This window comes from Anastrepha obliqua, chromosome 5 (assembly GCF_027943255.1).
Source record: "Anastrepha obliqua isolate idAnaObli1 chromosome 5, idAnaObli1_1.0, whole genome shotgun sequence".
Lineage (NCBI taxonomy): Eukaryota > Metazoa > Arthropoda > Insecta > Diptera > Tephritidae > Anastrepha > Anastrepha obliqua.
Genome location: NC_072896.1, coordinates 76,526,617 through 76,541,694, shown reverse-complemented (window position 1 = coordinate 76,541,694; position 15,078 = coordinate 76,526,617). Strand labels below are relative to the sequence as shown.

General features: G+C 38.0%; 1 protein-coding gene across 5 annotated transcripts in view; it reads left to right on the top strand.

The window, feature by feature from the left end:
• LOC129249318 (slowpoke-binding protein) overlaps nucleotides 1–15,078 on the top strand; it is a 199,131-nt gene that overhangs the window by 91,570 nt on the left and 92,483 nt on the right. For 3 of the 5 annotated variants that reach the window (XM_054889053.1, XM_054889052.1, XM_054889056.1), the window contains exon 1: nucleotides 2,341–2,349. Coding sequence is in view for 2 of the 5 variants with exons in the window: in XM_054889054.1 (XP_054745029.1) it covers nucleotides 2,305–2,349 (45 nt within the window). In the remaining 3 variants the exon portion in view is untranslated. Of the gene's footprint in view, nucleotides 1–2,272; nucleotides 2,350–15,078 lie in introns of those variants that run through there. The other 2 variants (XM_054889054.1, XM_054889055.1) reach the window with 1 other exon arrangement.

Below are 15,078 nucleotides of genomic sequence, written 5' to 3'. Positions count from 1 at the left end.
AATGAATTGCTAAACTAGGTTCTAAGTATTCTCTAATATTATTTCTCTGTAGACTGTAAGAAAATGTAGATTTTCTGCATTAAAATGAAATAAATAAATTATTAGCTTAATTTATTATTGATTGAATTGTTTAACATTAATCTATTGTATTTTTCACAGTCTGTAAAAATACTCCATTTTTAGATCATTAAATAAGTAAATAAATATTTGCGTCGGGTCAGATGATTATTTAAATTTTAAGCTTAAATTTTTTTTAATGTTTGATGACGTACGAATCCTTGATTATCTTTGTTATACATCCCACCCCACTATTGCTTGATTATTTGTCCTATTTTTTTATTAAGTTTAAAACATTTTTTTTGTTTTGAAGTATCGAAAAAATTTAAAAAGTAGTCGACAGTTTTCGTGACCCATATACTCGTACTTATATTTGTTCAACTCGAATTGGGCCTCAAATTAAGATTGGTCGGTGATTGGCTTACCGCATCCAATTTTGGTGCGAGGGCTGCCAACTGATTCTCCAGGCAGGAGTCCAGTTACCTGGGCCCATTAGAATTATAAGAGTTCAGGCAATAATATGTTCAAGCGTCACCGTTAAGTTATGGAAACCCCATTTAGTCATATTTTTTTAACCTCCGACTTCTTATGTCAACTTTTCTGCCTACAAAATTCCATTAGCCGGAGGCTTTCATTTTTTGTTTTCATTTGAAGAAACATGAAAGTCGCTGAATGCTGTATGCGGCTTATGGAGAACAGCGTATCGTTACTAGGTACGAAAAATTTATTTGAAAACCGCAAATATAGAAAATCATATGTGAACCCTGACCAACTCGACGCATCGACTCCAAAGCAGAATATTCATGGTTCGAAGGTGAATTGGTGTATCTGATGGGACCAAAAGAGTGTGGTATGTTATGAGCTGCTGGATTAAACTGGATAAAATTAGTAATCGGCAACGGTGTTAACAAAAATTCATTAAATTGAAGCGTTCTTGGAACCAGAAACGATCGGGTTGGACATCCAGATATGCTACTTGACTTTTCATCAAGGCTCGAACACATCTTGCGCAAGCCGTTAAAACCTATTAGGACATAGCGACCGAGATTGTTACCTAGCCTGCCGAATAGCCCAATGATTTCTCATTCTCCTTGCCACTTGTTTCGATCAATGAAACATTGCCTTGAAAGGAATACGCTTCCATTCAGTTGATGGTATCGAAACATTTAGTCGATTTGTGTTCCTAAACTTCAATTTCCGTACATTTTTATGTCACCTGCGTGTGGCAGATAGTTTTTATGTGAAGCTTCTATGTTGCACAGTATATTGGTGACTTGTCATTGCATGCCAAGCCCAGCAAGAGCAGCCGTTGGATACAAATTTATCTGCCTTTGAAGTTTCATTCCCACAACGGACGTCGGGCCGGAACTCACTGAATTGTACTCATGCAGAAACCTACAACAACTTACACATGCATGTATAGGAACAGCTGCTTTAAACTCAGAATCATTTTTATATCTAATACCACAAAAATAGTAACTGGTAAAATTGGATTCCAGCAAATGATAAATGATAAGTGTAACAGTAAAAAATTGGTTATAGTTACAGAATATGCAATGCAAGCACGTACAGTTTAGGTTTTTTAAGAGCTTTAGAACGTTATATCACAAAATAGAAATATTGTTATAATCGAGTAGCTAATTGCATGGCATTTATTTTTTGAATACTATAACGGCATACCTGTGTCCACCGTGGGTAAAAGTTACATGGTCCATATGACCAGTCCAATTCTTGACTACTTTGTCCAATAAATCTGAATAATAAATCTAAATGAGCCTAATCAGCGAAACAGCAACGCAAGCGATGCTCATTAGGCTTCAATTCCTGCACGAGCTGGATTTTATAGGCCAAGATCCCTAAGTAAAATTTTACACATAGTCGAACAACAAAGGCCGGAAAGTTGAGAATATCGATATTGCGGTGTCGTCTTCAACACTTTCATGCGATTCATGAGAATTTTCCAACCCTTACTGACAGAAATTTGAACACAGTTTAATATTCTCAACTGTCAAACCATGGTTCTCAATATCGATAGCTCTCATGCGGCTAAAAAACAAACGATGTATTACGATGTAAAGCTTAAACTCTTTTATAAGTTCCTTACGAAGCCGTAGTGGCATACATTATAGTTAAGCAACAAATTCTTATATTAAATGTAAAAATTTGTCACAGACACGAATTTAATTTGTTATTATTTATTTTATTATCTTTCCAGATTAACTCTGTGACACACGATATTAACGTGAAATGAAAGTTAATGTGAGAGAACGTGCTGAAACACACTATTGGATTGTAAGTAATATTGTTAAAAAAATAATTTTTATTACACTGTACAACACAACAAAATAACACGGTTTTGGCAATGGACTCCGGTAGAAGGGATAGAAAGCAATATACGTGTATAAACGACTTCAGAATTTGTGTCTGAAGTTTTTGTTAAGAAGTTCATTGCACATAAAAAAACTGGTTAGGGATTAAGTTCATAGCGTTTTTAAATTTTATTTGCTATTTGGGTGAGTAGGTATTCATTCGATAGAACCCTTTCTGGTCTACAAAACTACAGGGTGGGCAATATAGCGTTTGCTTTTTGAACCACCTATTTTTTTTAGAATGGTAACACAAATGACATGTCAAATATGTTCATAATTTACTTAAAGGTTTGACATTTACGGAATGGGACGCTATACGCTTGAACAAAATTGGAAAATCTTGAAAACCTATTTCCAAAGTGGTGAGTATTCTTCTTCTTTTCTGATTTTCACATCGGTGGTTACGTCAATAACCAAAATTGTCGGATTTGGGGCTCAGAAAATCCACACGTTACTGTAGAGAAGCAAATGCATCCACAACGAGTCACTATTTGGTGCGGTTTTTGGTCTGGCGGCATCATCGGGCCTTTTTTTCGAAAATGAGCGAGTAGCCGCGGTTACAGTAAATGGCGAGCGTTACCGTGACATGCTCAACGAGTTGTTTCCAAAAATTGAAGAGGATGACATGGACGACATTTGGTTTCAACAGGACGGCGCAACTTGTCACACTGCCAAAGTTACACTCGAACTTTTGGCTACCGTTTTCGAAAACCGAATAATCAGCCGAAATTCCGATATCAATTGGCCGCCTCGGAGCTGTTGGACTATTTTTTTGTGGGAAGCCGTTAAGGACAAATGCTATGCGAACCATCCAGAGACGGTTGATGCTTTAAAACACGAAATCGAACTTGCCATTCATGAAATTGGAGCCCAAACAATCGAAAATGTGCTTAAAAATTGGGTTGATCGAATGGCCTACTGTAAAGCCAGTCGTGGCAGTCATTTCAACGATATTATTTTTTATTCATAAATGGCAATGTTCAATCTTCAAAATAAAAAAGAAAGTTTGAAAAAATATTGATTAGTTTTTTGTTTATAGCCGATTCAAAAAGCAAATTTTACATGGCCTGCCCTAATATGTTAATTGTATTTTTGAGTTATTTAATTTTTTATTAGTTCTGAGGCTTAGAAATCGAATACTCAGGAGGCAAAAATCGACTTTTTTGACACCAGCTCTTCTTTGCTTTTTATCGAGGTCAAAAAGCTGCCGAAGCAGCTCGACTCATTTGCGACGTGTATGAAGAAGGAGGTATCATAGACGAGTCTACAGCACGGAAATGGTTTGCAAAGTTCAAAAATGGCTTTGACGCCGATGACACATCCCGCAGCGGAAGGCCTTCTGAATTCGATGAGGATCATCTCAAATCACTTTTGAAGGAAAAGGGCCACCAAACCAGTCATGAATTGGCGGAAAAAATGAACTGCGATCATAAAACCATTCTCAATCACCTTCATTCAATGGGATCTACCAAAAAATTGGGAGCTTTGGTGCGTCACGAGCTCAACGAAAAAAACAAAGAAAGTCACCTAAAATTGCTTCTCGAAATCTCGTCCGACATCGAGCAACACGCGGTCGTAAGCAGCGCTTTTTGTACCGAAACGACACGGAAGATGAGAAATGGTGCCTCTACAACAATATAATGCAAAGCAGAAAGTGGGTGGTGGGACTGGGAGCGCATGGTAAACAGGGAAATGCTCGAAAATAATTGTCCAGCTACACCGCGAGAATGAAGCTATTCGACTGAAAAACCTGATCGATATGGTCAAACCACACTCCTTCACAACAACGCCAGGCCTAATATTGCACAAGTCGTCAAAACCGCACTCCAAGATCTCGAATGAGAGGACCTTCAATATCCGCCGTATTCTCCGGGCCTTGCACCGACCGATCTTCTGCTCCCTGTTCTGACCATCTCTTCTGCACCCTGTCAAACCGTATCAAGAGCCTTACCTTCTATAACAAAGAGGTGTAACGGCATCTACAGGTTGGACGAAAGGATAATTGATAAACTTATTGATATATTCATTGTTTTTTTGTTTAAATAAGTCTCGGTAAAAGCGCTACGAACTATTACTACTATTTAAGTAGAATATCCTAATACTAATTTGTTTTATGCAAGGCACTACATTGTTGCTCGTTAGTTTTAAATATTATTCAAAAAGTCGCAATGAAAACTTAATAAATATAAAAAATAAGTACTCTAAAGCTTAGATCAGTCTCAACGGCAGCATAATGGTTATCCATTATGGGACACACTCCGGATCATAGTGGGCATCTTTGTCCTTGCCCTTATCTCTCCGAAAACCAGTCTGCACTTTTCTAAAATGTTAGAAGATCCTTTTTTCACAATGCTGAGATCTTCCAATTCACTAAAAAAAATTGTCTGCCAAAAGTGGTGAACCTTTGTCTAGATAGAGCACTGTCCTGCTCAGAAGGTGCGGAATCGTCTCTTTCTCTTCTTCGTTTAAACAGTTTTTTCAGAAGTCACGTCGCATCAGCCTATAAGGTAGTGCCCGTTGTAATAGAAATCAGTATGCTAAGGCTACGCAGCTATATGGATTTATATAATAGGGTGTTTGGTCAAGCTCCTCCTCCTGTTCGTGGTGTGCGTCTTGATGTCCTTCCAAAAATGGAGTTCTAGAGTTTCATACCCCCTCCGAACAAGAGCTGTTTTTTTATGAGGAGCTTCTTTATGGCATACATTCTGAGGTTTGTCATTGCCTTTCAATGGCCGACCGCTCTTAGAAACAACCTTTTCCATCTTTTGGTGTGGGTAATGGTAATGGTTGAACGGGTTAGGCTGAGGCCCAGATTGATCTATTGTGCGCCCCTAGTTACTTAATTATAATTATTTAGTATACCGAGGAATCGAACGAGCTCCTTAGAAGGTAGCAATTGTGGGTCTTCCTCCTCTAGTAGGTACGAGCCCAGCATTCTGTGTCTCCAGTGGCCTAATGCCTCACAGTTCGTGATTAAGTGTTCCATAGACTCCTATTCATCACAACAGAACCTGCATGATCTTGTACTGGCCTGTAAGTGTTAGTGACCTAGGGTTAAAGCAGACTTTGCACTGTTGGCATTGAAGTTCAAAACCTTTTTGGAGTGATTAAGGCCGTTCCAGTATTCCTTGGTTTTTGTTTGGATCCATTTTTTGTTTTCCTGTTTTATATTATTTTTGTTAAAGCCGAAAAATGGGGTTGTTCCAATAAATAGCCCTTCTACCCCTTTTTTGGTAAAAGTCTGCCTTGTCGTTTCCTTTGTGTCCCTCATGTCCTGGTACCCAAATCAGTGAGACCTGATTATGAGTCGCCCGTTTATTGAGTGCAAGTTTACCTCTATCGGTTAAATAAAAAACTTTTATAAAGTTTCAATTAATTTTTATTCCTCCTATTATTAGGAGTTGCCGAGTTGTGATGCTTCACGTTGCCAGTCTGCCGGGAAAGTGATTTTACAATTTTAAATTAGTTATTATGAAGACAATTATAATGTTTATTCTACCCTGCTCTGTTGCTGCGCTGCCGTCATTGCCTCTGCCAGCGCATCCGCTATTGCCACAGTTATTTGATGCAATTCAACATGTTGTTTTGTTTGTTTAAATGTTTTGTATGGTAGCAGACTTATCGTCAGCATTTCTTGTGGGAATAGTGTGTGGGTAGCTGCCCTTGATATTGACGTAGCACATCTTGTTATTGTAGCAGCTCAAAAGCAGGTGCAGTTTCATATTACTTTAAATTTAGTTGGAAAAAGAAGAGTTAGCTTCCTCTGAAATTTGTAAGCTTTTGTGGATGAACACGTAGCCGGTGTTAACTATCGTAATCTTCGGATAGCTGTGCTTGTTGTTGATTTCAATTTAGTTGGAAAAACAAATGATAGCTTCTTCTGGAATTTGCAAGGCTTCGTGGATAAACACGTAGCCGGTGTTAACTTACATTGTCACACTCTATTAGGACTTTTGGTGTTTCATGGACACAGTGGGTTTCGAACCTGGCTGCTACCGAATGATAGTCATGCACAAAAGCATTTGGCTACAGCAGCTATTTTCAATCTATATTAATAAGCTTAGTGCTTAGAAGGCAGAACATTTCGATAAATTTGTTTAGTTCTAATCCAAGCCCAGTCCTAAATAATCAATGCAGCTATTCACCATTCACTTCGCTTGCCGTCAAATCCCTTTAGAGTATAATTTTGTCAAGAACACCACCAGAAACTGTTACGCACAATTATTCAACACATTTTTAGTTAAACCCATTTGCTTTAAGCGTAAACTGCTCGAGCTTACAAACTAAACCAATCAGAAACTTCAATATATTGGCAAAAATTGTAAGCGGAATTAAATTGAATTTCATTTTACTTTTATTCGGTAATAACACATTTGTATGCAGAATAAATTCGCAAATGAGCGAGCGAAAACAAAAGCAACTAAATAAAACAAATATGCAAAATACAAATCGGCAAATGCAATACGTGAGAGTAAACAATTTGCATGCAGTGGCAGCGTGGGTACACTCAGCCATACATACTCAACCACGCGAATAACCGCGAGCTTCGAAATTCTCTACTGTGCTCTGTGTTTATATGCACACATATGTACAGGGTTTTTCAAGCTCACAATCCTTTCTTGATAATTTTTTTTTGGTTTTTTCAGGAAAGCTCAGCAGACTCCCACAATTTAATAAAAATACATTAGAGAGACAAATGCATGAGAAAGTCTTAGAAAAATAATTAAAATCTATTACAAAAATGATGAACCTATACATTTACTACATTTCACCCAATTACGGCTATTTTTGGTCTTATTCGAGGTGTGTTCAAAAAGTGTCGCGAATTTTGAATTTTCGCAGGTTACGTATATTCGAATTTCGATTTTTTGTGGCGATATGTTGGTACTCATGTCTCTCACTCATGCCGACGAGTTCGGCCATTTTGAATGTTCAGTTAATTAGCTGACAGCTGCTTTCCTTGCACGTGATCCGGCTTATCTTCGATTTTACCTATTCAAAAAGACGAATCAAAGAGCCTGTATCACATTTTGTGTGAAAAACGAATGTTGACTGTGTCATACGGAGAAGCTACTTTGGACCAAAGCAACGCTTATCGGTGGTGCAAAATGTACTCAGAAGGCCAAGAAGATGTGAACGACGAAAAGCGTGCCGAACGCCCGAGCACTTCAACAACAGATGAAAAAATTGATGAAGTGAAGAAAATGGTATTGGCCAATCGTCAAATCAACGTTAGGGAAGTTACTGAGGACCTAGACATATCGATTGGATCGTGCCATTCGATTTTTTTCAATGATTTGGGCATAAGACAGGTCGCAGCAAACTTCGTACCAAAACTGCTCAATTTCGATCAAAAGCAGCATCGCATGAACATTGCTAATGAGATGTTGGACTCTGTCAGAGACGACCCAAACTTGCTCCAGAGGGTCATAACTGGTCACGAATCGTGGGTTTATGGTTATGACGTGGAAACAAAGCTCAACCAACTCAATGGAAGCTACCGCACGAACCAATACCGAAAAAAGCGCGCCAAGTTCGGTCGAATGTAAAAGTTTTGCTTACCGTTTTCTTCGATTGCAGGGGCGTTGTGCACCATGAGTTCTTGCCACAGGGTAAAACGGTCAATAAGGAATATTACCTGCAAGTTATGCGCATTTTGCGAAGCAACCCGCCAGAACAAAGAACAAAAATTGGCTCTTGCATCACGATAACGCTCCTGCTCACACATCAATGCTTGTGCGCGACTTTTTGGCCAAAAATAGCCACAAATGATGCCACAGCCACCGTATTCACCAGTTCTGGGCCCCTGTGACGTTTGCTTGTTCCCGAAACTGAAGAGGCCCATGAAAGGACGACGCTACGCTATGATCGACGAGATAAAGACAGCATCGAAAGAGGCGCTAAACAAGATATAAAAAACTATTTTTTGAAGTGCTTCGAAAAATGGAAAAAACGCAAAATTAATCATCATTAAGTTTGTTTGTCAATCACTTTTTTACTAAATAAAAAAAAAGGATTTTGAGGGATGGAAATATTTATTTTGGCCTTTACGCGCTCCATTGTTTGTATGCTTGCGTAATGCATGACGCCGTTTGCAAACTTTATAAATCTTCCGATAGGTGGATTAATTTAGCGCCCCCTAATACAAAGTATAAAATAACCAATTCACTTTCTTCCCCGCCGTTAAATTGAGCCAAAAGAGTTCCCATTTAAAATATGTGCTGAATTGTTTATTGAAAAAAAACCACTCTTAAGCTTGAAAGACCCTACACTTGGCGATACTGCATGAATGTGTACACATATTGACCGTAACCACAATCAGCTGCAGCAGCAAATGTTTTGTTCATGTTTTTGTGGTTGCTGGCTGGTTGACTTCGGTGCGCAAGTGTTGCCAATAAATGAGGTGGTGCAAAAAATGTCTCTAGTAATATTTAATTAGGATTTTTTTGAATTATTAAAATTAATTTTTAATCAACTAGAAACATGAAATTAATAACAGGCATAACGTAGTCGGAACGATCCGTGTTTATAGCCGGCCAAATACTGTCACTAAGCAGTGTTCCCTGTACAAGTAAGAATAGAAGAAACAGCGATCGAAATGAAAAGGATACTGACAGAGGCAAAAAGCAGAGCATATGGGAGTAGAGTTTAGGCAGTCAACTTGAACCGACATAATCGATTATAGATATTAATTCGCTAAGCTAAATACCTAAAACTAAATAATCTAAAACACACAAAACTAAGTCATTAATACTACATACTAAGTTGTTCAATAAGTTTTGCGGTTCGATAAGAAAAACACAATTTTATGGTTTAAAGTACACTTTATTATTCGGTATAGTCTCCCTGAACAGCAATACATTGTTTCAACGAGATTTCTAGCGGCAAATCTGGTGAATACGGTGGATGCTCTAAAAATTCGAACTTTAATTCATGGATTTTAGCCATTGACGGAATGCTCTAGTGACACAGTGCATTGTCCAGATGAAAAAGAACTTTTTCTTTTGCAAACTGAGTTGGTCTACAAGATTACAAAAGTATTCAGAATTTATTGTTTTACCAGTAAAGATATTAAAACTACAGATACTAAATTGGCTTATCAAATGAAACTTCACATACGAGGTGTGTTCAAAATATAAGGTGGATTTTGAAATATCTAGGGCTACGTACATTCGACTTTCGATTATTATTATTTTTTTTATGTTGGTACACTCGTTTCAAGGATATGTTCACGGTTTTAGCAATATAGCATTTTTTGTTTCTTTGTGAGAGGCATAAATAAGACAAGTGTCTTGCGTCTTCGGTGGTTTTCTGCTACCGAAAAAATGGATCAAAGAAGTTGTATAAAATTTTGTGTAAAAAATAGAATTAAGTGCTCAAAAAGGCTTCAAGTGTTGACAGTATCATTCGGTGAGAATACTCTGACTCAAAAAACTGTTTACAAGCTTTTCACAGAAAGTCGAGGAGATGTGAATGGCGACGCTCGCTCTCGGCGAAAATCTTGAGAAAGGGAAGGAAATTATAATGGAATCACAATTAGAAATGCTTCTGAGGGTGTCGGCACATCGGTTGGCTCATGGCATGCAATCTTCTCGGCAATTTTGGGCACGAAGCGTTGACCAAAAACAACGTTGCATGAGCATCGCTCATAACTGATGACGAATCGTCCCAATGGAAGAATTCAGGAGTGCCAAGACTAAAAAAAGCACGCCAAGTTCGATCAAATGTCAAGGTTTTGCTCACTGATTTCTTCGATTATCATGGCGTAGTGCGTCAGGAGTTCTTACCACAAGGTCGTATGGTAAATAACGACGTAAAAAGCAATACGAAAAAAACGATCGGAATTGTGCGAAAAAATTCATAGATTTTGCATCATAATAATCCTTCTCACTCATCTTTGCTAATGAGAGATTATTTGGCCAAAAACAACACCGTTACCATGTCTCAACTATCAAGTTTGAAGAGGCCCATGAAAGGACGGCGTTTTGCGAGAGAGCTCAAAGACATACCAAAAAGTGCATACCAGAACTGCTTCCAGGATTGGAAAAAAAACACTGGCGCAAGAGTATTATATCTGATAGGGACTACTTTGAGGGAGAAATAATAGAAATTGATGCATAAATGAATATTTTTGGAGCAAAATGAAAATCCACCTTATTTTTTGAATACACTTCGTACACATAAAAATAAAAAAGAAAATATAAAAAGTAAAAATTAGAAAATAAAACGTAAAAAATAGGCGGCTGAAGAAGTACCAAATTTCCTCACACTAGCCACAACGTGTTTAATTCATAAAGGCGAAGAAACTAGCAGTCCGGCAGCATATAGGCCCATTACTTGTTTACCGTAATCTATCAGATTCTTACATCATGCATATCGAACTTGATTTACGACCAAGCTCAACCGAACGGCATACTTACGAAAGAATAAAAAGGGTTACAAGGAGCAGCTAATTATAGATCAAGTAGTTATAGGGCAGGTGAAAAAGCAAAATCGAAACCTGTATGCAGCATAGATTGATTACGACTCTGTTATACACTCTTGGCTGCGATTGTAAGTAAGCCGTCAGCGACATACTTAAGAAAACGGACCATGGATATGGGTTAAAATATGGCGATATGAGAAAGTTTACAATCAGCTAACTATTTTATGTAGATGACCTAAAGCTATAAGCTGGCAAAGAAAAACACTTGAAAAAATTGCTAGAATGCGTAATTAGCTTCTCTAAAGTCATCCGAATGCCTATAGGATTTAATAAATGCCAAAAAATATAAATTGTAAAGAGCAAAGTTCCAAATGTTGACCATTAAGGAAATGGAAAAGGGCGAATTTTATAAGTAACTTGGGGAATGCAAAATAAAAATGTAGGAACAATGCAGTGCCTGTCATTTCGTATAGTAAAGTGGTCAACCTTTACACTGAATAACTTGGAATGCATGATGCTAACAATAATGACAAAACATAGATGCCATCATCCTAAAAACTCGTGTTAAGATTTGCATTGTCTAGGAAAGAAGGAGGGAGAGGTACAATTGACATCGGAGCACTGCAAGACCAGCTGATCCTGAAACGTTGAAATTACTTCTATGGAAAGGCCGAATAGATGCACGAGGCGGCCGTGGCGAAACCCTGAACCATGTTTTGCCTGGGTGCTGTGTTAACAAACTATTTTTGACTTAAACTACACCACAAGACGTTGTAAAAATTTTACACCTACGACTTGTGATTTGTACCGTGAGAACACAGCCTATTACAGATAAGATCCAGAACCAGCGCATAAGGACAACAAAATTCCTCTCTATTACGACAGAACAATCCTTACGAATACCACAAGAATAATAAAAATATTTGTAGTAAATAAAAATGAGTACACCGCATTTGATTGTCATAGACATTGGTGTTCCATTGAACAAAAGCCCTCAAAAACCGAGCAAATACTCCTATGTTGACAGCAAGCGGCAGAGAAAAATTAGAAAGATATTCATATTGCCACTTATTATAACGGTTCACGGACTCGTTCAAGTAAATCTGGCGGAAAACCTCAAGAAACTCAATTTGGAGAAACACCGGGTCTCCTGAATTATTGAAGGGTTCAGCAAATTAGTATACTGAAATAAATATTTATGCTTTGTAGTTATACTTTAAGATAGAATACGATAGTATATGAACTTATAAAAACAGAGTTCACATTTGGCTTGCAGGAAAACAGCCACGAAGTTGTGTAAGAATTGGAATGTTTGAATAATAAAAAATTTTTATCTGACTTCAAAAATGTCTACGTTCGTCCCGAAAAACAGCATTTGCGGGATGTCACGCTTCATTATTACCTTTTAAAGAAAAGTGCAGCTTCAACGCGACGTATATTCATCAATATTTACGGTTACCACGTTTCATCAAATACAACTTGTAAAGAGTTCTTTCGATGCTTCCAAAGTGGTAATTTCGACGTTAGTGATAAAGATCCCGAAGGGGCACCAAAAAATTCGAAGATACTCAACTACAACATATATTGGATGAAGACGCATGTCGAACCCATGTCTAAAGAGTTGGTTGTTAACAGATCAACCGTCGGTAAACTTTTGCACGTGATGGGAATGGCCCAGAAAGCAAGTAACTGGGTGCCACATCAACTGAAGAAGAGTGACGTGTCAGATGCTGGTAGAAAAGAAAAGCTTTTCTGCATCGCATCGTCACTGACCGTGAAAAATTGATCCATTATGATAACCCTAAGCGTCGAAAAAGTTGGCGCCTGCCACATGAACCAGGCCCATCTACAGCGAACAAAAATATTCATGCGTTCCAGGTTATGTTGTGCATCTGGTGGTATCAAAAGGGTGTCACCAACTATGAGCTCGTTAAACCATCTGAAACCATCACTGGACATCGTTACCGACTACAGCTAATGCGTATCAATCGAGCTCTGAGCTCTCAAAGAAAAGTGGCCGGAATGGGACGGTAGACATGTCAAACTGATTTTATTGTATGAGAACGCCAGACCCCATGTTGCTAAATCGGTGCAGAAATATTTAGAGGGACTGATTTGGGAAATCTTGCCCCACTCGCCATATTTTCTAGACATTGCGCCTTCGGATTACAATCTGTTCCGATCAATGCAGTCAGCCCTTATTGGAGAACGATTAACTTCTTACGAGAGCATCGCAAACCAGCTCAATGAATGGACCAAGTCAAAACAACTCGAATTTTTCGTCAGTGAAAACCGTATGCTGCCTGAAAGATGGAGTCAAATTGTAGCTTCTAAATGCACATATCTATATACATAATTCGCGCGTACACCCTTTTTGGGGGTTTGGCCGAGCTCCTCCTCCTATTTATGGTTGTGGTGTGCGGCTTGATTTTGTTCCACAAATGGAGGGACCTACAATATCAAGCCGACTCCGAACGGCATATATTTTTATGAGGAGCTTTTTCATGGCAGAAATATACTCGGAGGTTTGCCATTGCCTGTCGAGGGGCGACCGCTATTAGAAAAATGTTTTTCTTAATTTTGGTGTTTCACCGAGATTCGAACCAACGTTTTCTCTGTGAATTCCGAATGGTAATCACGCACCAACCCGTTCTGCTACGGGGGCACATGCTTCACATAATAGCATGAATTGTTTAATAATTCGTAACTTTTGCTCAGAAATGACGGAAAGTTATTCCCGTACCCAATAAAAAAAATTAAAAATACAAAATAAAAAATAAAAATATTTATAAAAAATGTTCCTTTTTCGCCCAGCCAGCGGCTTTCTCTATATGGGAAATAAGAAACGACATAATTGACCCAAATTCAAATACATCCAATAACAGAGAAAAGTGAAAGCTTTTTATTCAGTTGTTGAGTTTATTATTATATGACAACAATAATCTTCCCCATTTTATTGGATAATGTACCATTAACTTATAAATAAAATGTGTAAAAATTCAGTAACTTAGCCTGTAAAAATACAACACTGTCACACAGTTGTCAACGCGATGCAGCATAAGCTCGTAAACTCATCCATATTTTTATTGCCTGCGGCAGTGGACGTGGTGTACGCACAAGTATTTTAATCTGTATAAGAGTGCAAATATCCACGTACCATACGAGTTACCACAATCACGTTTTGAATTAATGTACAAGTAGTTACAATACATATAAGCGGATAAGTACATACACACATTCATTCTCATCCGCATTTGGGTGTCGATTTTCAGTTTTCGCCAGCAGCAGTATTTGTGGATGCCACAGAATAGTGGCCAGTGGCATTTTTGCTAAAACTTACTGCAGGCAACCACATGCAATTTCTCGCTATCACAATTCCTCATTCCACACCCTCTCCAACTACGTTGCCGGCTGCCAAAATATATAATTTTTCATACAATTGTAAAACAATAAAAATCTATCGTCACTTGGACGTTCGTTTTTGGCATGCAGTTGAATGTTGTCTGGTTTTGCAGTTATTCTGAACAAATACACAGCCAGTCATGCATTCACTTTGTACTTCTTGGTCTTGTGCCAATGCAATTGAAAGGAGCAAAGTCGAAATCAAAAAGTAAATGCCAAAAGATAACAACAGTGACGCTCTGAGTAATGTGCAATTCCTGCCTAAATGCCGCCAACTTTGTTCTTGTTGCTGTTTTGTCTTTGTTTTTTTTTCTTGTTCGCTTGCTTTGTGGTTTCATTTTTCGGCAACTCATTTGGAGTGTGACATGCCAAAAGTTGTCATTTGGCTGGAAAAATGGCATTCTTGCATGCAAGCATAAACGAATTTATGCTGAAGTGGCGGAAATTTATAATATAATGACAGCAAGCGGCTGCTTAAATGATTCTGTGAGCCGCAGGCATTGGATATTAAGGAGTCATTAGCGCAGGCACAAATAATTTAGTTGTGATTTTTTTTATATTTTTATTATTTCATTTTTTTCACAGCCAAAGTTTTACATTTCTCTGGTTAGATAATGCAGTTCACAGTTTATTATTTAAAGAAAAATCATATGAACTGCAATGGCGGTACACATTTAGCCAACCAACGGTACTGGTATGGTGTACAAAAAACGTTATGTCTCCTGTACTATATAAACCCACAAAATTTAACTATTCTGAAGTCACAAATGTCTGCAACACTTTGTTACTAACTGGATCTCTTTTTGAGATATAAACAAAAAGTTT